Source organism: Salvelinus alpinus, chromosome 8 (assembly GCF_045679555.1).
Source record: "Salvelinus alpinus chromosome 8, SLU_Salpinus.1, whole genome shotgun sequence".
NCBI classification, from domain to species: Eukaryota; Metazoa; Chordata; class Actinopteri; order Salmoniformes; family Salmonidae; genus Salvelinus; species Salvelinus alpinus.
Genome location: NC_092093.1, coordinates 15,437,910 through 15,462,239, shown reverse-complemented (window position 1 = coordinate 15,462,239; position 24,330 = coordinate 15,437,910). Strand labels below are relative to the sequence as shown.

The window sequence follows — 24,330 nt, the reverse complement described above, 5'->3', positions numbered from 1 at the left end:
ACGCTGAAATCCACATTGGTTCTGGAATGCTGAAATTCCCAGAAATCCATGATCTCCTCAGAGCTGCTTCATACAGATCTACTTACTGTTTACCTCAGACCTACCAGAGGCTGACGATAGAAGATCATTGCTGAACAATGCAATACAATTACATGACAAATGTTGCACATTACCACGTCTTATAATAAGAGTCTGACAAAACACGAACGCTGAGAATATCTAGATTTTTAAAATATTTTTGTAGCAAAACACAATATTTTGGACAGCAAAAACATTGTCTACAAATCCAGGTGCGAAATATACATGGTTATACTGTAAATATACAGTGAGACACCTCTTTATTTCTGTATGCCTACCAAGAAAATAAAGACACTGGTTGGTGGAACAGCGGGCGGGCTGGGAAGGGGCAGGGCACTACATGTCTGGTATATATCCATGCTTGCATTGTTATCCCTCTTTTTAGGTCCCGACAGTGAATTGAATAGCTGATATTGTTATGTCGTATTTATTTGGCATAGGTTACGGCCAGACAGTAGCCTGTGCTCGTTCTGGGTCAATAAACCATTCAATTCATAAAAACCTCAAGAAATGTTGTGGACATTCTCTCATTTATGATCTTTCGAGGTCATTACAATAAGTTAAAACCCATTGGCAATTGATGATGGCTAAATCATGAAATGTTTATATTGCATTAAGGCATTGCAATCAACGAGAATCCTTAAAGGAAGACTTGTGGTATTTGTATTTGTTTCATTAGGCCATTGTTGACATAGTCTCAAAATGTTTTTCTTGTCAGCAATGAAGTGTTCAAGATATGTAACTTTCAAAATGCAGAAATCATCCCCATATGATGCATTTTGTATCATATGATGCTGCGTTTTGAATCACATTGAATTACTGAGACTGACAGCCTTCTATCTTATCCTATCCTCTGCTGCTGCAGCGCCTCTATATGGATGTGGCAGGGAGGGTCTGAGCCATGGGCAGCCTGCCAGGCAAGCTGTGCCTCCTCCACACTGAGCCAGCACTATGCACTATTACCTCTCCTCTGCTCTACCCACCATGCCACCCACCAGCCACCATCACCATCTTTCTCACCCGGCACAGAGCATCTCACACCCCTTAAATATCCCTCACATGCACGTTCCCCCAATAGAGTCCATGCAGACACACACACACACACACCAAATCCAATCAGTTTTCCAAGTTGATTCAGTGTCATCACACATACATTTTTGTTGTTGAAATCACGTGGAAACTACGTTGATTCAAACGTTTTTGCCCAGTGGGCAAGGTCATATTCATCCGGGCACACTGTAACAAAACAATTTGCAACGGAAAGCAAGAACGAGTGTTTCTTATCGGACAAGTTCAGGTAGTAGTTCCGTGTTTCAGTCCATAATCTTCATCTTGGTGCCTAACAAATACGACCCAGTGTGCACTCTGCTTTGGCTTAAAAAGGGCTTTATACACCTCACTCCACCTCTAACCACATGATCTCCCCTGGTTAAGCTTATTTATGCCCCTACTTGCCTCCAACTCTTCCCCTGCACAAACCCATTTTAAAATGCATGCAGGAGCTAAGTGGATATCTAGGAGGCATGTGAATAAGATCGTCAACACAGGGTGTTAGGAGACTTCCCCTTATCCTAGTCCGGCTATGCTATGACGTAAGGAGTCCAGGGCAGGTTAATGTGGGGTTACCCCTTTTTTATTTTTTTATTCTCCGAATTGGACGTCAGTCGGGCCAATTAGTGGTCTGACATGTGATGCTGAGGTAGTCTCCGGGATTCCGGAACGCTGAAATCCAATGGTTCTGGAATGCTTAAATTCCCAGAAATCCATGATCTCCTCAGAGCTGCTTCATACAGATCTACTTACTGTTTACCTCAGACCTACCAGAGGCTGACAATAGAAGATCATTGCTGAACAATGCAATACAATTACATGACAAATGTTGCACATTACCACGTCTTATAATAAGGGTCTGACAAAACACGAACGCTCAGATTATCTAGATTTTTTATATTTTTGTAGCAAAAAACAATATGTTTGACCACAGAAACATTGTCTACAACTCCAAATGAGAAATATAAATGGTTATACTGTAAATATACAGTGAGGCACCTCTTTATTTCTGTATGCCTACCAAGAAAATAAAGACACTAGTGTACAGCTTTTGTTCATTCTCCATCAATTATATATATAAAAAAGTCAATATACAGAGTCAATGTACAGATGCAGTTGATCCAGAATGTCACAAAAAAAGTCATTCAGACAACACAATGTGAGGAAAGACAGATAGTGTATAAGGTTCTTAATGGGCCCATGAGTTAGTCCTCGGTAAACATGCAAGTTGTACACGTTACAGAAAAGCCAACAACTTCAGCATAGTTGAGAGCCATTTTGCACTGTACATTTATGGTACCTGTCAATTTATGCTACCAAACAAAGGAAAATCAAGTTTGATAATTCCTAGACACAGACAGTTTACTATGAATTTCCAGTACATTTCTCATGCCAATAACTGGTGAGGGAGGCAAGGTTTCTGCTTACCCTCAAATGTCAAACATTTTAGGTGATGAGATCCAGATACATTACACAGGTAAATGCATCTAAGTACACTACTGTTCAAAAGCTTCGGGTCACTTAGAAATGTCCTTGTTATTGAAACAAAAGCAAATTTTTGGTCCATTAAAATAACATAAAATTGATCAAAAATACAGTGTGGACATTGTTAATGTTGTAACTGACTATCGTAGCTGGAAACAGCATATTTTTTATGGAATATCTACATAGGCGTACAGAGGCCCATTATCGGCCAACATCAATCCTGTGTTCCAATGGCACGTTGTGTTAGCTAATCCAAGTTTACCATTTTAAAAGGCTAAATGATCACTAGAAAACCCTTTTGCAATTATGTTAGCACAGCTGAAAACTGTTGTTCTGATTAAACAGAACAGCGCAAACTGTCTCTAACCAGAATAGAGGAGTGGGAGGCCTCAGTGCACAACTAAGCAAGAGGACAAGTACAGTAGAGGGTCAATTTTGAGAAACAGACACATCACATGTCCTCAACTGGCAGCTTCATTAAATAGTACCCGCAAAACACCAGTCTCAACATCAACAGTGAAGATGCGACTCCGGGATGCTGGCCTTCTAGGCAGAGTTGCAAAGAAAAAGCCACATCTCAGACTGGCCAATGAAAAGAAAAGATTACGATGGGCAAAAGAACGCAGACACTGGACAGAGGAACTCTGCCTAGAGGGCTAGCATCCCGGAGTCGCCTCTTCACTGTGACTGGTGTTTTGCGGGTACTATTTAATGAAGCCGCCAGTTGAGGACTTGTGACTTGTTTCTCAAACTAGACACTGTAATGTACCTGTCCTCTTGCTCAGTTGTACACCGGGGCCTCCCACTCCTCTTTCTATTCTGGTTAGAGACAGTTTGCGCTGTTCTGTGAAGGGAGTAGTACACAAAGTTGTACGAGATCATCAGTTTCTTGGCAATTTCTCGCATGGAATAGCCTTCATTTCTCAGAACAAGAATAGACTGACGAGTTTCAGAAGAAAGGTTTTTGTTTCTGGACATTTTGAGCCTGTAATCGAACCCACAAATGCTGATGCTCCAGATATTCAACTAGTCTAAAAAAAGGCCAGTTTTATTGCTTCTTTAATCAGACCAACAGTTTTCAGTTGTGCTAACATAATTGCAAAAGGGTTTTCTAATGATCAATTAGACTTTTAAAATTATAAACTTGGATTAGCTAACACAACGTTCCATTGGAACACAGGAGTGATGGTTGCTAATAATGGGCCTCTGTACGCAGATATATGTAGATATTTCATTAAAATCAGCCGTTTCCAGCTACAATAGTCATTTACAACATTAACAAGGTCTACACTGTATTTCTGATCAGTTTGGTGTTATTTTAATGAACAAAAAATTAGATTTTCTTTCAAAAACAAGGAACTTTCTAAGTGACCCCAAACTTTCGAATGGTAGTGTACATGAAAAAGTACAAATGTTTCTTGGAATTGGAGAAGGATGCTTGTCTCTCAAAGATTGAGCATGTTGAGCTGCAGTTTTTCTGAGGGCTTAATCTTTCTGTGCAAGAGGGTAAACTCCTGCTGGTTGTTAGCTCTATACTGGGTTAATTGATATGGAGGCCAACAGGGGCCATGTTCTTTTGCTGAAACTAATCATAGGACTCTCCTCTAATGAACCTTTTAAGTGACATCACGATAACAGTTACATTTTCACTTAAGACCTTACCCATTTCACATTGCTATCTTAAAAAAAAAAGTTTAATGGTTGAGGATGAATTGTTTGCTCGCTTTATACATGAATACAACTTGATAGGAACCAGATATGGCATTATTTAATGAAGCCTCAAATAAACATTCTGTATACAAAGTTAAAATATTCAAATATTCAATACAGTGGTTTCATGAAATCATTTCATATATACATTTTTTTATGATTGAACTAAATTGCCTATATAAAGTGTATATATATATATATATATATATATATATATATATATATATATATATATATATATATATACAGTACCATTCAGTCAGAATGGGTTAAGAAAAAAAATGGTTCTGCGGATATTAAAAAATGCGGATGGATATACGGTCAGGTCCATAATTATTGGCACCCTTGTCAAAGAGGAACAAAAAAGACTGTATAAAATAAATAATACAAACTGCATGTGACATATATATATATTTTTTTAAATCATATTATTTTACACTCAGGGAAAGGGCTTTTGTTTAATAAGTAATAAAACAAATCCAAGAAAGATAGGGGTTAAATGTATTGTCACCGCTGTTTTTAGTACTACAGCACCCTCCCTTTGTGAGGATAACAGCACTGAGTCTTTTTCTCAAATGTTTTATGAGATTGTAGAACACATTGGGAGGGATCTCAGATCGTTCCTCCATACAGAATCCTTCCAGATCCTTGACATCCTTCGTCTGCGCTTATAGACTGCCCTCTTCAATTCAAACCACAGGTTTTCAATGAGGTTCAAGTGGAGGCTGAGATGGCCATTGCAAAATGTTGATTTTGTGGTCAATAAACAATTTCTTTGTAGATTTTGATGTGCGCTTGGGGTTATTGTCTTGCTGGACGATCCAGTTTCGTCAAAGTGTCAGCCTCCTGGCAGAGGCAACCAGGTTTTTGGCTACAATCTTCTGGTATTTGGTAAAGTTCATGATGCCGTTGACCTTAACAAGGGTCACAGGACCAGTGGATACAAAATAGCCCCATAACATAAAAGATGCATCATCATATTTTACCATAGGTATGAGGAACTTTTATGCATATGCTTCAATTTTCGACACCAAACCCACCACTGGTGTATGTAAATAAAGAGCTCTATTTTGATGTCACCTCTTCCTCTGAGCAAATGTATTAGTACAAAATAATATAATGTCCTTTTTTTGCATACAATATAGCTCAGTATTTGTATTATTTATTTTGTGTAGTCTTTTTAGTTCATGTTTATCAAGGGTGCCAATCATTTTGGACCTGACAGTATATTGAGGTTTTTCATAATGCAAATATTGAAGTCAGAGCCCCGTCGTGTACAGAGGGGAAGAACACTATTAGACAATGTGTGTTTGATCAGCAAAATAAAAATTGTAAAAACATTAAATTCATTACATATTTCATAATCACTTACAGCAGTATTAGTCCAGGGCCATGCATGGCCCATCATCTCAGCAACAGTAACAAGATGGATTTTCACTGTTATGCCAATTTACAAGTCAACAAATACAGTGATTTGTTTCACGTTCCTTGTGTCACAGGCTATGAGCAGGCCTGTGACAAGGAGGAGGAGGAGGAGGAGCCGTGACACTTGTGTCAGAGAAACCATGGCCCTCCTCAGGAACAACAGGCCTGCTTCCCATTTCCTAGGTTTCATTGCATGCCTTACTTGTAGTTTGTAGTTGACCATTACTGTGCATTCCCCCTCCCCATGTAGAGAACACACACATACAAACACAAAACAACCTCACAGCTCCATCCACCAAGCGTCGTTAGCCAACTTACCCACTTGGGGGAACTTTGTACATATCTGTCACAAAAATGGAGGATCCACAATAGATTAACATGAATGAATTCCATGCAGGACGAGGAGGGAGGAGGCATGGACTTCTCCTCCAGCATGGAGGTCTATCAGAACTGAGGCGTATTGCTATCTCTCTGGGGCAGTGTCTTAGAAGACACAAAGTAAGTCCTCATCTCTCCTAGACAGTACTCTCCATGACCCACTCTTGACTGTCAAAGGTCCCCTTGCTCCCCCCCATATCCCCTTCCTCGTCACACTGTAGCAGCATGCCGTTCACAGACAGGCTCCTCTTAGTCCAGATGTTGCTGATGCGCCGCGGGTAACTGCACACCGGCGTTGTGGCAGTGGAGGTGCTAGAGGCCATCGCTTGGTCTGTTTGTTGAACTGTATCCATACAGTCCCCCATGTCAAACGACTGGCTCCTTTTTGGTTTCGAGTCATGAGACAACATGAGCAGCCGGCTCAGCCGCGAGTCCATTGTCCGGCCCAGCAGGGGCTCCCTGTCCGTGTGGGGCCTATCGCCACCCGCCACCGGAGTGCTACTGCTGGATGAGGGCTCCCCCAGGTCTCCCCTGCCCTGGGCCCCCCGGAGCTCTAGGGAGTTGAAGGCCCCCAGCAGGTGATCCAGGTTTGCCCTGGGCTTAGAGGGGGCAGCCTGCCTCCACATAATGGCCAGGGTGCTGTTGGGGCTGTAGGAACCCTCCCCGACCACCGAGCCCCCCGACGAGGATGAGGACGAGGTGCTCTGGAGGGAACCACATTTAAACTCCACCACCTCATCCTGGAGGGTCACTTTGGCCTTTGGTTTGGGCAGGGGAAGGGGCACGCCGTTCTGTCCCAGCCGGCCCCCATTGGTCTGTGAGTGGGTGTCACTTACGCTGGTCAGCTTGCCGCTCCCCCCGATGCCACCCCCCTCATGGTCGGTGGCCTTGTAGCGCACCATCAGGATAACGATGAAGACAAGTAGCGTCGCCACGATGATGCCACCCACCACCAGGATCATGGTGCCCCCCAGAAACTGGCTGTGGAGAGACTGGCACTGTGTGTAGTCGTCGCGGGTAAAGAACTGGGCACAGCCCACCACGTTGGTGGCCGTCAGGGTGGTGGCGGTGTCGTCCCAGGCGGCCAGGACACACAAGTCGTACTTGGTCCCCGACACCAGGTTGGTCACCAGGAAGGCTTGGCTGGAGGCCGGGATCATCCTATAGAAACGGAGAGGAAGAGTTAAACATGGTGATGACTGAGTCGAGTCAGCATAATCATTTTTGGACATCCGTGAAAACTTGGGAAAGTCAGCTGTGAAAACCTACTACATTTGATACAATTTAATTGATTTGGAGGATAATGCTATTAACATGCATCTTTCTTAACACCATACATTTCATATCAATACAAAACTGTGCTTGAGTGTTCTTTATGATGTCATTTCCACTGAAAGAAAAGCAGGGCTTCTATGTTCGTAGGTTCATTCCTGAGGAGTTGTCCAGTGTTAAGTCTCTTTGTGGTTGAGGTTCTAGTCTAACAGACAGACAGCTGTAATTGGCTTTATCTCTCTAAACCATCTGTCCTTCTGCAGCAAACAGACGCTCCACCCCATGTCTGAGCCATGGAGATGTGAGAAGAATAAATAACCAGAACACAGAGGATGAGTGAAAAAAAGAGTGAAAGAGAGGGAAAAGGAGAAGATTGAAAGGCTTCTGTAACAGCTAGAGCCTCAGATACCTATGTTGCTCAGGCGAGTCTTAGTCCGCTTATAAGGCAGGAACCTGTCTGAGAACATGACGAGTTATGTCCAGGGAACTGGCTCGGAGCTGTTCGACAACATCAATCATTCAGTCACAGTAGCTGGCCATGCACACCCATGTAGTATGCTGGCCATCAACACCCATGTGATAAGCTGGCCATAAACACCCATGTGATATATAACCATATGATAATAACTATAACCAATGATGCCATACCTTTTCTTTCACATTGTTCTGTGTGTTCTGATAACTCACTCCACACTAATAATATAGCAAAAGATGCAAAATAATGCAAAATAAACTAAAACAGGAAACGCCCGTGCTCAGGTCTGTTCGATGCTGGTCCGACCAATCTGATTCCACGCTTCAAGATTGCTGCGATCACGTGGACTGGGATATGTTCCAGATAGCGTTGAACAACAACATTGATGTTAATGCTGATTCGGTGAGCGAGTTTATTAGCAAGTGCATCGGTGATGTTGTACCCACAGCGACTATTATAACCTTCCCCAACCAGAAACTGTGGATTGATGGCAGCATTCGCACAAAACTGAAACTACTGTTTTTAATCAGGGCAAGGCGACCGAAAACATGACCGAATACAAACAGTGTAGCTATTCCCTCCGCAAGGCAATCAAACAAGCTAAGCGTCAGTACAGAGACAAAGTAGAGTCGCAATTCAACGGCTCAGACACGAGAGGTATGTGGCATGGTCTACAGTCAATCACGGACTATAAAAAGAAAACCAGCCCTGTCGCGGACCACGATGTCTTGCTCCCAGACAAACTAAACAGCTTCTTTGCTCGCTTTGAGGACAATACAGTGCCACCAACACGGCCCGCTACCAAAACCTGCGGGCTCTCCTTCACCGCAGCCAATGTGAGTAAAACATTTAAATGTGTTAACCCTTGCAAGGCTGCCGGCCAAGACGGCATCCCTAGCTGCGTCCTCAGAGCATGCGCAGACCAACTGGCTGGTGTGTTTACGGACATATTCAATCAATCCCTATCCCAGTCTGCTGTTCCCACATGCTTCAAGAGGGCCACCATTGTTCCTGTTCCCAAGAAAGCTAAGGTAACTGAGCTAAACGACTATCGCCCCGTAGCACTCACTTCCGTCATCGTGAAGTGCTTTGAGAGACTAGTCAAGGATCATATCACCTCCACCCTACCTGACACCCTAGACCCATTCCAATTTGCTTACCACCCCAATAGGTCCACAGACGACACAATCGCAATCACGCTGCACACTGCCCTAACCCATCTGGACAATAGGAATACCTATGTAAGACCCTTGGTCTCGACCCCGCCCTGTGCAACTGGGTCCTGGACTTTCTGACGGGATGCGCCCAGGTGGTGAGGGTTGGAAACAACATCTCAACCCTGCTGATCCTCAACACTGGGGCCCCACAAGGGTGCGTTCTCAGCCTTCTCCTGTACTCCCTGTTCACCCATGACTGGGTGGCCATGCAAGCCTCCAAATCAATCATCAAGTTTGAAGACGACACTACAGTGGTAGGCTTTATTACCAACAACGACGAGATGGCCTACAGCGAGGAGGTGAGGGCCCTCAGAGTGTGGTGTCAGGAAAATAACCTCACACTCAACGTCAACAAAACTAAGGAGATGATCGTGGACTTAAGGAAACAGGAAAGGGAGCATCCCCCTATCCACATCGACGGGACAGTAGTGGAGAAGGTGGAAAGTTTTAAGTTCCTCGGCGTACACATCACAGACAAACTGAAATGGTCCATCCACACAGACAGCGTGGTGAAGAAGGCGCAACAGCCCCTCTTCAACCTCAGGAGGCTGAAGAAATTTGGATTGTCACCAAAATTATACAAACTTTTACAGATGCACAATCGAGAGCATCCTGTCGGGCTGTATCACCACCTGGTACGGCAACTGCTCCGCCAACAACCATAAGGCTCTCCAGAGGGTAGTGAGGTCTGCACAATGCATCACCGGGGGCAAACTACCTGCCCTCCAGGACACCTACACCACCCGATGTCACAGGAAGGCCAAAAAGATCATCAAGGATAACAACGACCCGCGCCACTGCCTGTTCACCCCGCTATCATCCAGAAGGCGAGGTCAGTACGGGTGCATCAAAGCTGGGACTGAGACGGTGAAAAACAGCTTCTATCTCAATGCCATCAGACAGTTGAACAGCCATCACTAACATTGAGTGGCTGCTGCCAACATACTGACTCAAATCTCTAGCCACTTAATAATAAAAAATTGGATGTAATAAATGTATCACTAATCACTTTAAACAATGCCACTTTATATAATGTTTACATACCCTACATTACTCATCTCATATGTATATACTGTACTCTATACCATCTACTGCATCTTGCCTATGTCGTTCAGCCACCGCTCATCCATATATTTATATGTACATATTCTTATTCATTCCTTTACACTTGTGTGTATAAGATAGTTGTGAAATTGTTAGATTACTTGTTAGATATTACTGCATGGTCGGAACTAGAAGCACAAGCATTTCACTACACTCGCATTAACATCTGCTAACCATGTGTATGTAACCAAAAAATGTGATTTGAATGTTATTTTATTTGATCAAAAGTTGATCATATTTTATGTTTTGGTCCTCAGGGGATGTAATCTATCACAGTGATAATTGCTTGCTTGGCATAGGAATGGGAGGGAGGGAAATTTCAGTGCTTAGTGAATATTTTGCCGGGCACTGCTCTGTCCTGTGACTGATTCATGTCAGGCTGTCTGTGTTGACTGTTTCATTCAGCTGAATTAAAATACATCGGGACAAAGTGGAACTCAGGAAAAACGTCTTGCTGTGCTTATCACGGGGAGATGAATACAAGTTGTTTTCCCTACACCCTTTGGGCATCAAAAGGCAATTTGGGGATTGCTTTAAATCGTTTCCAGTGACGGCATGAGGCCATAACATTAATCAGAGCGAGAGAGGATGCGAGTCCTTAAACATTGCTTCTGGGAAGGAAAAGTAGTGGGGAAGGGGATAGGGATAGGCACCAGTCAGCCACAGCTACCCTCTTCCTCCCAAACAGTTTAAAAGCTATTGTCAGATACAGTTTCAACACACTTCCTCAGTGGCAAGAAAGAAAAAAGAACTGAAAACAAACAAACAAATCATTACTTCAGGTTATAGCATTTCTCCCACTCAACAATCATTAAAGTATTTCATGGCTAATTCCCCCCCAGGAGGACTGTATCATTTCTTAAGGCGGCCTCTTTCTCTGGATAACAGACAAGGTCATGCCAAATGGGTCTCTTGCTCCATTGATTCAGCCTAAATGTCAGGGTGCTGGGAAATGTGATTATGCTTATATAAGCAAAAATCCCTAATGGGCTCTGCACTCTCTGCCAGGGCATTTATTGGGAGATGCTGCTGAATTGTACTATAGCGGTAGTGGGGGAGATTAAATGGAACTTGACGCTCGCCTGTGTCTATACCCTTGAGTATATATCCTGCCATAAAACATCCTGCTATGGTAACTATAATGGATGAGTGCATTATAGAAAAACAGCTAACTTTGGGAGTGTCAAAGAGTGCAACTGCAGCATTAGCTCAAGGTTGATTAATGGTTTGGCTTGTGTTGTTAAGCTCAAGGTTTGATTAGTGGTTTGGCTTGTGTTGTTAAGCTCAAGGTTTGATTAGTGGTTTGGCTTGTGTTGCTAAGCTCAATGTTTGATTAGTGGTTTGGCTTGTGTTGTTAAGCTCAAGGTTTGATTAGTGGTTTGGCTTCTGTTGTTAAGCTCAAGGTTTGATTAGTGTGTTGGCTTGTGTTGTTAAGCTCAAGGTTTGATTAGTGTATTGGCTTGTGTTGTTAAGCTCAAGGTTTGATTAATGGTTTGGCTTGTGTTGTTAAGCTCAAGGTTTGATTAGTGGTTTGGCTTGTGTTGTTAAACTCAAGGTTTGATTAGTGGTTTGGCTTGTGTTGTTAAGCTCAAGGTTTGATTAGTGGTTTGGCTTGTGTTGTTAAGCTCAAGGTTTGATTAGTGGTTTGGCTTCTGTTGTTAAGCTCAAGGTTTGATTAGTGTGTTGGCTTGTGTTGTTAAGCTCAAGGTTTGATTAGTGTATTGGCTTGTGTTGTTAAGCTCAAGGTCTGATTAGTGGTTTGGCTTGTGTTGTTAAGCTCAAGGTTTGATTAGTGGTTTGGCTTGTGTTGTTAAGCTCAAGGTTTGATTAGTGGTTTGGCTTGTGTTGTTAAGCTCAACGTTTGATTAGTGGTTTGGATTGTGTTGTTAAGCTCAAGGTTTGGTTAGTATGTTGGCTTGTGTTGTTAAGCTCAAGGTTTGGTTAGTATGTTGGCTTGTGTTGTTAAGCTCAAGGTTTGGTTAGTATGTTGGCTTGTGTTGTTAAGCTCAAGGTTTGATTAGTGGTTTGGCTTCTGTTGTTAAGCTCAAGGTTTGATTAGTGGTTTGGCTTGTGTTGTTAAGCTCAAGGTTGATTAGTGGTTTGGCTTGTGTTGTTAAGCTCAAGGTTTGATTAGTGGTTTGGCTTGTGTTGCTAAGCTCAATGTTTGATTAGTGGTTTGGCTTGTGTTGTTAAGCTCAAGGTTTGATTAGTGGTTTGGCTTCTGTTGTTAAGCTCAAGGTTTGATTAGTGTGTTGGCTTGTGTTGTTAAGCTCAAGGTTTGATTAGTGTATTGGCTTGTGTTGTTAAGCTCAAGGTTTGATTAATGGTTTGGCTTGTGTTGTTAAGCTCAAGGTTTGATTAGTGGTTTGGCTTGTGTTGTTAAACTCAAGGTTTGATTAGTGGTTTGGCTTGTGTTGTTAAGCTCAAGGTTTGATTAGTGGTTTGGCTTGTGTTGTTAAGCTCAAGGTTTGATTAGTGGTTTGGCTTCTGTTGTTAAGCTCAAGGTTTGATTAGTGTGTTGGCTTGTGTTGTTAAGCTCAAGGTTTGATTAGTGTATTGGCTTGTGTTGTTAAGCTCAAGGTCTGATTAGTGGTTTGGCTTGTGTTGTTAAGCTCAAGGTTTGATTAGTGGTTTGGCTTGTGTTGTTAAGCTCAAGGTTTGATTAGTGGTTTGGCTTGTGTTGTTAAGCTCAACGTTTGATTAGTGGTTTGGATTGTGTTGTTAAGCTCAAGGTTTGGTTAGTATGTTGGCTTGTGTTGTTAAGCTCAAGGTTTGGTTAGTATGTTGGCTTGTGTTGTTAAGCTCAAGGTTTGGTTAGTATGTTGGCTTGTGTTGTTAAGCTCAAGGTTTGATTAGTGGTTTGGCTTCTGTTGTTAAGCTCAAGGTTTGATTAGTGGTTTGGCTTGTGTTGTTAAGCTCAAGGTTGATTAGTGGTTTGGCTTGTGTTGTTAAGCTCAAGGTTTGATTAGTGGTTTGGCTTGTGTTGTTAAGCTCAATGTTTGATTAGTGGTTTGGCTTGTGTTGTTAAGCTCAATGTTTGATTAGTGGTTTGGCTTGTGTTGTTAAGCTCAAGGTTGATTAGTGGTTTGGCTTGTGTTGTTAAGCTCAATGTTTGATTAGTGGTTTGGCTTGTGTTGTTAAGCTCAAGGTTGATTAGTGTGTTGGCGTGTGTTGTTAAGCTCAAGGTTGATTAGTGGTTTGGCTTGTGTTGTTAAGCTCAAGGTTTGATTAGTGGTTTGGCTTGTGTTGTTAAGCTCAAGGTTGATTAGTGGTTTGGCTTGTGTTGTTAAGCTCAAGGTTTGATTAGTGGTTTGGCTTGTGTTGTTAAGCTCAAGGTTGATTAGTGTGTTGGCTTCTGTTGTTAAGCTCAAGGTTGATTAGTGTGTTGGCTTCTGTTGTTAAGCTCAATGTTGATTAGTGTGTTGGCTTGTGTTGTTAAGCTCAAGGTTTGGTTAGTGTGTTTTGGCTTGTGTTGTTAAGCTCAAGGTTTGGTTAGTATGTTGGCTTCTGTTGTTAAGCTCAAGGTTTGGTTAGTATGTTGGCTTCTGTTGTTAAGCTCAAGGTTGATTAGTATGTTGGCTTCTGTTGTTAAGCTCAAGGTTGATTAGTGTGTTGGCTTCTGTTGTTAAGCTCAAGGTTGGTTAGTATGTTGGCTTCTGTTGTTAAGCTCAAGGTTGATTAGTGTGTTGGCTTGTGTTGTTAAGATCAAGGTTTGGTTAGTGAGTTTGCTTGTGTTGTTAAGCTCAAGGTTTGGTTAGTGTGTTTGCTTGTTTTGTTAAGCTCAAGGTTTGGTTAGTGGTTTGTCTTGTGTTGTTTTGCCTTTACAAAGAATAAATAAGCATAACAGAGCTTGTAAACTCTCTTTTTTGAATAACTTTGGCTTTTCAAAGATAATCCTCCTACAAGCACATCAATACACACAACAATTACAATAAGTGTTGTTAAATCCAAAGCTAATGATCGCTAGAAAACTATTCATCATAAAGATCACTCTCTGCCTGACATGCACCATTAATATGCAAATGCAGATCCCATTTAATTTCTGTAAAAAGACTCTCTAAACCTCGTGGAATGCCAGAATATTTCATTACATTATTACTGACATGGGATGTTATCTGTTCACTCATACCCAAATCAGACACATTTTAAAGATCACATTCTCAAGTATTAATGTCTTGGCCTAAGGATAGGTTCAACAGATAAAATATCAAATGGGTCCTGAGCAAGGCTCTAGATGGGCAAGATCACTATCTTTGTCTAAAGAGTAATGGGAATATCATTTGGGGGGTGCTTATATTTGGCTGTCAAACACTAGTACAAGTGTGTAATGGAAATGTGTTTTTTTGCACGGGCCATTGTGGAGCATGGAGGAAGAGGTGAAATGGTGAAGCTGTCGGTGATTTATTTAGAAGTCAAGTCACACTTAACCAGCATGGCTACCACAGCATTCTGCAGCGTTAGGCAAAGGATGGCTACTTTGAAGAATCTCAAATACAAAATATATTTTGATTTGTTTAACATTTTTGTTGGTTACTACATGATTCCGTATGTGTTATTTCATTGTTTTTTTTTCTTCACTATTATTCTACAATATAGAAAATAGTAAAAATAAAGAAAAACCCTGGAATGAGTAGGTGTGTCCAAACTTTGACTGGTACTGAAAGTGTCAGCAACCACAGCTAATGAAGTCACTGAAACCCTGAACAAGGAGCTGCAGTCAGTTTTGGAATGGGTGGCCAGTAATAAACTGGGCCTGAACATCTCTAAAACTAAGAGCATTGTATTTTGGTACAAATCATTCCCTAAGCTCTAGACCTCAGCTGAATCTGGTAATGAATGGTGTGGCTGTTGAACAAGTTGAGGAGACTAAACTACTTGGTGTTACCTTAGAATATAAACTGTCATGGTCAAAACATATATAGTCAATGGTTGTAAAGATGGGGGAGGCCTGTCCATAATAAAGAGATGCTCTGCTTTTCGGACACCACACTCAAGAAAGTCCTGCAGGCTCTAGTTTTGTCTTATCTTGATTATTGTCCAGTCATGTGGTCAAGTGCTGAAAATAATACCTAGTTAAGCTGCAGCTGGCCCAGAACAGAGCGTCACATCTTCCTCTTCATTGTAATCAGACGGCTGATATAAGTACTATGCAGCCAGTCTCTCTTGGTTAAGAGTTGAGGAGAGACAGACTGCATCACTTCCTCTTTTACAAAAAACATGAATGTGTTAAAAATGTCAAATTGTTTGCATAGTCAACTTAGATACAGCTCTGACACACACTCTTACCCCACCAGACATGCCACCAGACATGCCACCAGGGGTCTTTTCACAGTCCCCAAATCCTGAAAAAATTCAAGAAAGCTTACAGTATTATATAAAGAAATTATTGCATGGAACTATACATGTATACTGTATATTGCTCAAATAAATAGCAAACCTGGTTTTACAAAAAACGACGAAGCAACACCTCACGGCACAGCGCCTCTCCCCTATTTGACGTAGATATTGTGTGTATGTATTGATATGTAGGCTATGTGTGCCGTTTTTAAATTCATGTAGTTCTGTGCATAAGCTGTTCATGTCTATGAATGTTCTGTACTATGTCAAATTTCATGTTTTGTGTGGACCCAGGAATAGTAGCTGCTGTTTTCGCAACAGCTAATGGGGTTCCCTAATAAAATACCAAATACCAAAACTAACATGTTTCTCTGTGATGCAAGAGGTATGGAACGTGGATCCACCACCACTCTCCGCGACTTCAGCTAACAGCCAAAAATAGTGGCCCCAGGACCTTGCTATCATTTCTGAAACACATCGTCAAGCCGAGGAGAAGCATAGGCATTAAATCACATGGGATGGTACAATCAAACCATTATATGGTAAAGGATTGCTCTGAGGGACTCATTGCAATTGAACTGAAGTATTACTGAAAGTCCGTGTCTGACACATAACTTCCATTACTATGTCCACGTATAGCACCTTCTTTGGCTTCTATTGCTGCTTATACAATCCTGATGGATGAAGAAAATATGCTTAACGTATTCTGGGTATATATTCTATCTTGCCCTAACCATAGGGTAAATAAATATACTATTATATTGTTCTCCGAGCGCTGCGTCTTTTATCGCCTGGCGATTCAGATTTGTCAGAGAAAAGAGAAAACACTTAGGATTTTCTACAGATTTGTTTTGACAAGGAAGGACTGGTTGTTCTAATGGAGAGTCATACTGTATGCGATAACAAAGCTCTATACTGACTATAGTACTACATATCATTCTTTTCATGGCAGGTATAGTACAAATTAGAGTTAACAACTTACATTCCAATCCCTTTGAAAAAAAGTGTATATAATAAACTAGAAAGCAATCATAGCCAAGTGTAGTGGTAATGATAAGCAGAAATAAATTCTGTCTGATGAGATATAGACCTATATGTCACTAAAGTGTTACAGTACAACTCTCGAAGTCTATGGCTGAAGTGATCTGCCTTTCTCTAGGTTTTAACAGAGTAACTCATTTAAATGGCATGAAATAATTGGATTTCCTTTCCAGCTGGTTTCACAGTCATTTGGAGATGTGCTAATATACTATATATCAGCTTCCTGTAATACACTTTCAGCCTCATCAAATAGCTGCTGTAGTGGATTGACAGAATATCCATCCATTAAGCTTAGGGATGAAATTCCCTTATTTATGGCCAACTTAGCATAATGGAGCTGACGCTTAGCGACTGAAACGTCAGATGATGAAAAAGGCAGTGGAAAGTGAAGAGTGTGTTGTTTCGCTGTCGAACAATTCAACGGACAGACAGAAACAATGGATGATGGATGGATCACTTAGGATTAACAACACCATTGTAGGCTATATTGTTATGGAAAACTGGGTATGAAAGCTGCTGGTTCTGTACACATGGCAGTGTTATTGATACTGTGTATTTTGTTTAGTGTAAACAGCGTGATTTACTGTTTGGTACAATTCATCTTCATCATTCTTCTTCTGTGAAAGCTGAGAGACATTATCTTTAGGTAAACAAAACAAGTCGACTGGAGTCTTAAAACAACACTTGTATTGAGCGTCTCCTCCATCTTTTGTTCCCTCATAGATCAAAGCTATCGGTGTTCCTACTTCTCTGAAAATGAAGGTTTGTTACCTGTAGATGAGGACTTCATCGTCGGAACAGTTGTATTGGAGCTGGTACATCTTTACCTTGGGCGCTGCCTTGCTGACGGTCCACTTAACCAAGGCTGAAATGGCCGTCACCTCTGACACAGTGACCACTTTCTCCGGGGGGGTCTTTGGAACCCCCTTGCTTATCCTGGTGGTGCCGGTGATGTCCGAGAGGCGGGACTTGGGCTGTGAGGCCTGACCGGTGCCGTTGCTGAGGTGGGGCAGCTGGATGATTGACAGATCCACTGAGGCAGTGGACTCCCCGGCCACGTTGGCCGCGATGCAGGTGAAGGTACCGTAGTCCTTGGAGGTGGTGATGAGAATCTCCAGGGTGCCGTTGCCGTAGACAACAGTTCGGGACGAGTTGCCAAGGACACGGTCGTCGGGGGCCATCCAGTGGATGGTGGGGGTGGGGTCTCCAATGGCCTCGCACCTCAGGCTGGCCATCTGGCCCTCCAGCACCAGCATCCTGTGGGTGTGCTGAGTGATGAGGGGTGGCTCGCACACAAACTCCTCCTCCCTCACATACCAGAAGTAGCGCCCCTTCAGGTTGGAAGGGGAAGCGCATGTCTCCTGATCATCGTCCCTCTCCAGCCGCCGCAGCCACAGCACCTCACAGTTACAATGCAGGGGGTTCCCCCCGATGCCAAGGGACAGCTGGGGGGCGTAGGGAGTGGTCATCATCACTGAATCCTGGGCCCTGGCGAAGATGGGGTCTGGGGGCAGCTTCTGCAGTCGGTTGGAGGTGAGATCCAAGCGAGCCAGTCTCTCTAGATCAGTAAAGGTCCCCTCAGGGATGAAGTCCAGGAGGTTATGGTCAAGACTCAACTGGTGGAGGGAGACCATCAGCTTGACTGAGTCCCAGGGCAGGCTCCTCAGGTTGTTGTAGGACAGATCCAGATCCTCTAGGGAGGGTGCCAGGTCTTCCAAGGCCCGGTCCGAGATGCGTCCCAGCTGGTTGTTGTTAAGGATGAGGTGCTGCAGGTTGACCAGGCCCCGGAGATCATCGGGACCCAGCTCTATGAGGCGGTTGTTGTCCAGGTGTAAGGAGCGCAGGGTCTCCAGGTCGCTGAAGGAGAAGGGCTGGATGTAGCTGATGGTGTTGCGGCTGAGCGTCAGGTCCACCAGGTCGGTCATGTTGGCAAAGTCCTGCTGGGTGATGCGGAGGATGTAGTTTCCGCCCAGCCGGAGTTCCACAGTGCGCCGGTCGATGTCCAGTGGGACGAAGAGCAAGCCTTTGGAGGGACACAGGGTCCCCAGGGACTCGGACAGGTTCTGGCACACACAGTACTTTGGGCATGCGTGGGTCATCAACACTGCGGTTCCCAGGACCAGCAGGCAACAGAGGATGTGGTCCATGGTAGAGTCACACAAAGGAATCTACAGAGAGAGAGAGAGAGAGAGAGAGAGACAGAGAGAGAGAGAGAGAGAGAGAGAGAGAGAGAGAGAGAGAGAGAGAGAGAGAGAGAGAGAGAGAGAGAGAGAAGAATAGAGAGAGAGATAAAGAAAGAAAGACATAATTAGTTCTTCCATAGTACGCAGTCTACTTCTCCTTTCACTGTGGCAGACAATCATGACCTCATGTAAACTATCTGTAAAGATCTCTGCCTAGAGCGGTGGGGTTTTGGGGCTTGTTGTTGACAGGTTACAGCAGCAGGGTTTTGAGGCCTGTTGTTGACAGGTTACAGCAGTAGGGTTTTGAGGCCTGTTGTTGACAGGCTACAGCAGTAGGGTTTGGGGGCCTGTTATTGACAGGCTACAGCAGTAGGGTTATGGGGCCTGTTATTGACAGGCTACAGCAGGAGGGTTCTGGGGCCTGTTATTGACAGGCTACAGCAGTAGGGTATTGGGGCCTGTTATTGACAGGCTACATCAGTAGGGTTTTGGGGCCTGTTGTTGACATGCTACAGCAGTAGGGTTTTGGGGCCTGTTATTGACAGGCTACAGCAGTAGGGTTTTGGGGCTTGTTGTTGACAAGCTACAGCAGTAGGGTTTTGGGGCCTGTTATTGACAGGCTACAGTAGTACAGTTTTGGGGCCTGCTGATGACAGGCTACATCAGTAAGGTTTTGGGGCCTGTTGTTGACAGGCTACTGCAGTAGGGTTTTTGGGCCTGTTGTTTACAAGCAACAGCAGCAGGGTTTTGAGGCCTGTTGTTGACAGGTTACAGCAGTAGGGTTTTGGGGCCTGTTATTGACAGGCTACAGCAGTAGGGTTTGGGGGCCTGTTATTGACAGGCTACAGCAATAGGGTTTTGGGGCCTGTTATTGACAGGCTACATCAGTAGGGTTTTGGGGCCTGTTGTTGACAGGCTACAGCAGTAGGGTTTTGGGGCCTGTTATTGACAGGCTACAGCAGTAGGGTTTGGGGGCCTGTTATTGACAGGCTACAGCAGTAAGGTTTTGGGGCCTGTTATTGACAGGCTACATCAGTAGGGTTTTGGGGCCTGCTGTTGACAGGCTACAGCAGTAGGGTTTTGGGGCCTGTTATTGACAGGCTACAGTAGTACAGTTTTGGGGCCTGCTGATGACAGGCTACATCAGTAAGGTTTTGGGGCCTGTTGTTGACAGGCTACTGCAGTAGGGTTTTTGGGCCTGTTGTTTACAAGCTACAGCAGCAGGGTTTTGAGGCCTGTTGTTGACAGGTTACAGCAGTAGGATTTTGGGGCCTGTTATTGACAGGCTACAGCAGTAGGGTTTGGGGGCCTGTTATTGACAGGCTACAGCAATAGGGTTTTGGGGCCTGTTATTGACAGGCTACATCAGTAGGGTTTTGGGGCCTGTTGTTGACAGGCTACAGCAGTAGGGTTTTGGGGCCTGTTATTGACAGGCTACAGCAGTAGGGTTTGGGGGCCTGTTATTGACAGGCTACAGCAGTAAGGTTTTGGGGCCTGTTATTGACAGGCTACATCAGTAGGGTTTTGGGGCCTGCTGTTGACAGGCTACAGCAGTAGGGTTTTGGGGCTTGCTGTTGACAGGCTACAGCAGTAGGGTTTGGGGGCATGTTTTTGACAGGCTACAGCAGTAGGGTTTGGGGCCTGTTATTGACAGGCTACAGCAGTAGGGTTTTGGGGCCTGTTATTGACAGGCTACAGCATTAGGGTTTTGGGGCCTGCTGTTGACAGGCTACATCAGTAAGGTTTTGGGGCCTGTTGTTGACAGGCTACTGCAGTAGGGCTTTTGGGCCTGTTGTTGACAGGCTACTGCAGTAGGGCTTTTGGGCCTGTTGTTTACAGGCTACAGCAGTAGGGTTTTTGGGGACTGTTGCTGACAGGCTACTGCAGTAGGGTTTTTGGGCCTGTTGTTTACAGGTTACAGCAGTAGGGTTTTTGGGCCTGTTGTTGACACATCAGTATAGTTTGGGGGTTTGTTGTTGACAGGCTACAGCAGTAGGGTTTTTGGGCCTGTTGTTGACACATCTGTTGTTGACACATCAGTAGGGTTTTTGGGCCTGTTATTGACAGGTTACAGCAGTAGGGTTTTGGGGCCTGTTGTTGACAGGTTAGGGCAGTAGGGTTTTGGGGCTTGTTGTTGACAGGCTACATCAGTAGGGTTTTGGGGCTTGTTGTTGACAGGCTACAGCAGTAGGGGTTTGGGGCCTGTTATTGACAGGCTACATCAGTAGGGTTTTGGGGCCTGTTGTTGACATGCTACAGCAGTAGGGTTTTGGGGCTTGCTGTTGACAAGCTACAGCAGTAGGGTTTTGGGGCCTGTTATTGACAGGCTACAGTAGTACAGTTTTGGGGCCTGCTGATGACAGGCTACATCAGTAAGGTTTTGGGGCCTGTTGTTGACAGGCTACTGCAGTAGGGTTTTTGGGCCTGTTGTTTACAAGCTACAGCAGCAGGGTTTTGAGGCCTGTTGTTGACAGGTTACAGCAGTAGGGTTTTGGGGCCTGTTATTGACAGGCTACAGCAGTAGGGTTTGGAGGCCTGTTATTGACAGGCTACAGCAATAGGGTTTTGGGGCCTGTTATTGACAGGCTACATCAGTAGGGTTTTGGGGCCTGTTGTTGACAGGCTACAGCAGTAGGGTTTTGGGGCCTGTTATTGACAGGCTACAGCAGTAGGGTTTGGGGGCCTGTTATTGACAGGCTACAGCAGTAAGGTTTTGGGGCCTGTTATTGACAGGCTACATCAGTAGGGTTTTGGGGCCTGCTGTTGACAGGCTACAGCAGTAGGGTTTTGGGGCCTGTTATTGACAGGCTACAGCAGTAGGGTTTTGGGGCTTGTTGTTGACAAGCTACAGCAGTAGGGTTTTGGGGCCTGTTATTGACAGGCTACAGTAGTACAGTTTTGGGGCCTGCTGATGACAGGCTACATCAGTAAGGTTTTGGGGCCTGTTGTTGACAGGCTACTGCAGTAGGGTTTTTGGGCCTGTTGTTTACAAGCTACAGCAGCAGGGTTTTGAGGCCTGTTGTTGACAGGTTACAGCAGTAGGGTTTTGGGGCCTGTTATTGACAGGCTACAGCAGTAGGGTTTGGGGGCCTGTTATTGACAGGCTACAGCAATAGGGTTTTGGGGCCTGTTATTGACAGGCTACATCAGTAGGGTTTTGGGGCCTGTTGTTGACAGGCTACAGCAGTAGGGTTTTGGGGCCTGTTATTGACAGGCTACAGCAGTAGGGTTTGGGGGCCTGTTATTGACAGGCTACAGCAGTAAGGTTTTGGGGCCTGTTATTGACAGGCTACATCAGTAGGGTTTTGGGGCCTGTTGCTTACAGGTTACAGCAGTAGGGTTTTTGGGCCTGTTGTTGTCACAGCAGTAGGGTTTTGGGGCTTGTTGTTGACAGGTTACAGCAGTAGGGTTTTGGGGCCTGTTGTTGACAGGCTACAGCAGTAGGGTTTTGGGGCCTGTTCTTGACAGGTTACAGCAGTAGGGTTTTTGGGCCTGTTGTTGTCACAGCAGTAGGGTTTTGGGGCTTGTTGTTGACAGGTTACAGAAGTAGGGTTTTTGGGCCTGTTGTTGACACATCAGTATAGTTTGGGGGCTTGTTGTTGACAGGCTACAGCAGTAGGGTTTTTGGGCCTGTTGTTGACACACCAGTAGAGTTTTTGGGCTTGTTGTTGACAGGCTACAGCAGTAGGGTTTTGGGGCTTGTTGTTGACAGGCTACAGCAGCAGGGTTTTGGGGCTTGTTGTTGACAGGCTACAGCAGTAGGGTTTTGGGGCCTGTTATTGACAGGCTACAGCAGTAGGGTTTGGGGGCCTGTTATTGACAGGCTACAGCAGTAAGGTTTTGGGGCCTGTTATTGACAGGCTACATCAGTAGGGTTTTGGGGCCTGCTGTTGACAGGCTACAGCAGTAGGGTTTTGGGGCTTGCTGTTGACAGGCTACAGCAGTAGGGTTTGGGGGCATGTTTTTGACAGGCTACAGCAGTAGGGTTTGGGGCCTGTTATTGACAGGCTACAGCAGTAGGGTTTTGGGGCCTGTTATTGACAGGCAACAGCAGTAGGGTTTTGGGGCCTGCTGTTGACAGGCTACATCAGTAAGGTTTTGGGGCCTGTTGTTGACAGGCTACTGCAGTAGGGTTTTGGGGACTGTTGTTGACAGGCTACTGCAGTAGGGTTTTTGGGCCTGTTGTTTACAGGTTACAGCAGTAGGGTTTTTGGGCCTGTTGTTGACACATCAGTATAGTTTGGGGGCTTGTTGTTGACAGGCTACAGCAGTAGGGTTTTTGGGCCTGTTGTTGACACATCTGTTGTTGACACATCAGTAGAGTTTTTGGGCTTGTTGTTGACAGGCTACAGCAGTAGGGTTTTGGGGCTTGTTGTTGACAGGTTACAGCAGCAGGGTTTTGGGGCTTGTTGTTGACAGGCTACAGCAGTAGGGTTTTGGGGCCTGTTATTGACAGGCTACAGCAGTAGGGTTTGGGGGCCTGTTATTGACAGGCTACAGCAGTAGGGTTTTGGGGCCTGTTATTGACAGGCTACAGCAGTAGGGTTTTGGGGCCTGCTGTTGACAGGCTACATCAGTAAGGTTTTGGGGCCTGTTGTTGACAGGCTACTGCAGTAGGGCTTTTGGGCCTGTTGTTTACAGGCTACAGCAGTAGGGTTTTTGGGGACTGTTGTTGACAGGCTACTGCAGTAGGGTTTTTGGGCCTGTTGTTTACAGGTTACAGCAGTAGGGTTTTTGGGCCTGTTGTTGACACATCAGTATAGTTTGGGGGTTTGTTGTTGACAGGCTACAGCAGTAGGGTTTTTGGGCCTGTTGTTGACACATCTGTTGTTGACACATCAGTAGGGTTTTTGGGCCTGTTATTGACAGGTTACAGCAGTAGGGTTTTGGGGCCTGTTGTTGACAGGTTAGGGCAGTAGGGTTTTGGGGCTTGTTGTTGACAGGCTACATCAGTAGGGTTTTGGGGCTTGTTGTTGACAGGCTACAGCAGTAGGGGTTTGGGGCCTGTTGCTTACAGGCTACATCAGTAGGGTTTTGGGGCTTGTTGTTGACAGGTTACAGCAGTAGGGTTTTTGGGCCTGTTGTTGTCACATCAGTATAGTTTGGGGGCTTGTTGTTGACAGGCTACAGCAGTAGGGTTTTTGGGCCTGTTGTTGACACATCTGTTGTTGACACACCAGTAGAGTTTTTGGGCTTGTTGTTGACAGGCTACAGCAGTAGGGTTTTGGGGCTTGTTGTTGACAGGTTACAGCAGCAGGGTTTTGGGGCTTGTTGTTGACAGGCTACAGCAGTAGGGTTTTGGGGCCTGTTATTGACAGGCTACAGCAGTAGGGTTTGGGGGCCTGTTATTGACAGGCTACAGCAGTAAGGTTTTGGGGCCTGTTATTGACAGGCTACATCAGTAGGGTTTTGGGGCCTGCTGTTGACAGGCTACAGCAGTAGGGTTTTGGGGCTTGCTGTTGACAGGCTACAGCAGTAGGGTTTGGGGGCATGTTTTTGACAGGCTACAGCAGTAGGGTTTGGGGCCTGTTATTGACAGGCTACAGCAGTAGGGTTTTGGGGCCTGTTATTGACA

At 44.6% G+C, this 24,330-nt stretch overlaps 1 protein-coding gene across 1 annotated transcript in view; it reads right to left on the bottom strand.

Annotated features, from left to right (window-relative positions):
- Positions 1-2,005: 2,005 nt before the first annotated feature.
- Positions 2,006-24,330, bottom strand: part of LOC139582602 (leucine-rich repeat and fibronectin type-III domain-containing protein 2-like) — a 136,218-nt gene continuing 113,893 nt past the window's right edge. The window contains exons 3-4 of the mRNA XM_071412743.1: positions 17,344-18,740; positions 2,006-7,287 (exon numbers count right to left, since the gene is read on the bottom strand). Of these exons, the coding sequence (XP_071268844.1) occupies positions 6,264-7,287; positions 17,344-18,719 (2,400 nt within the window). The 5' untranslated portion in view covers positions 18,720-18,740 and the 3' untranslated portion in view covers positions 2,006-6,263. The remainder of the gene's footprint in view (positions 7,288-17,343; positions 18,741-24,330) is intronic.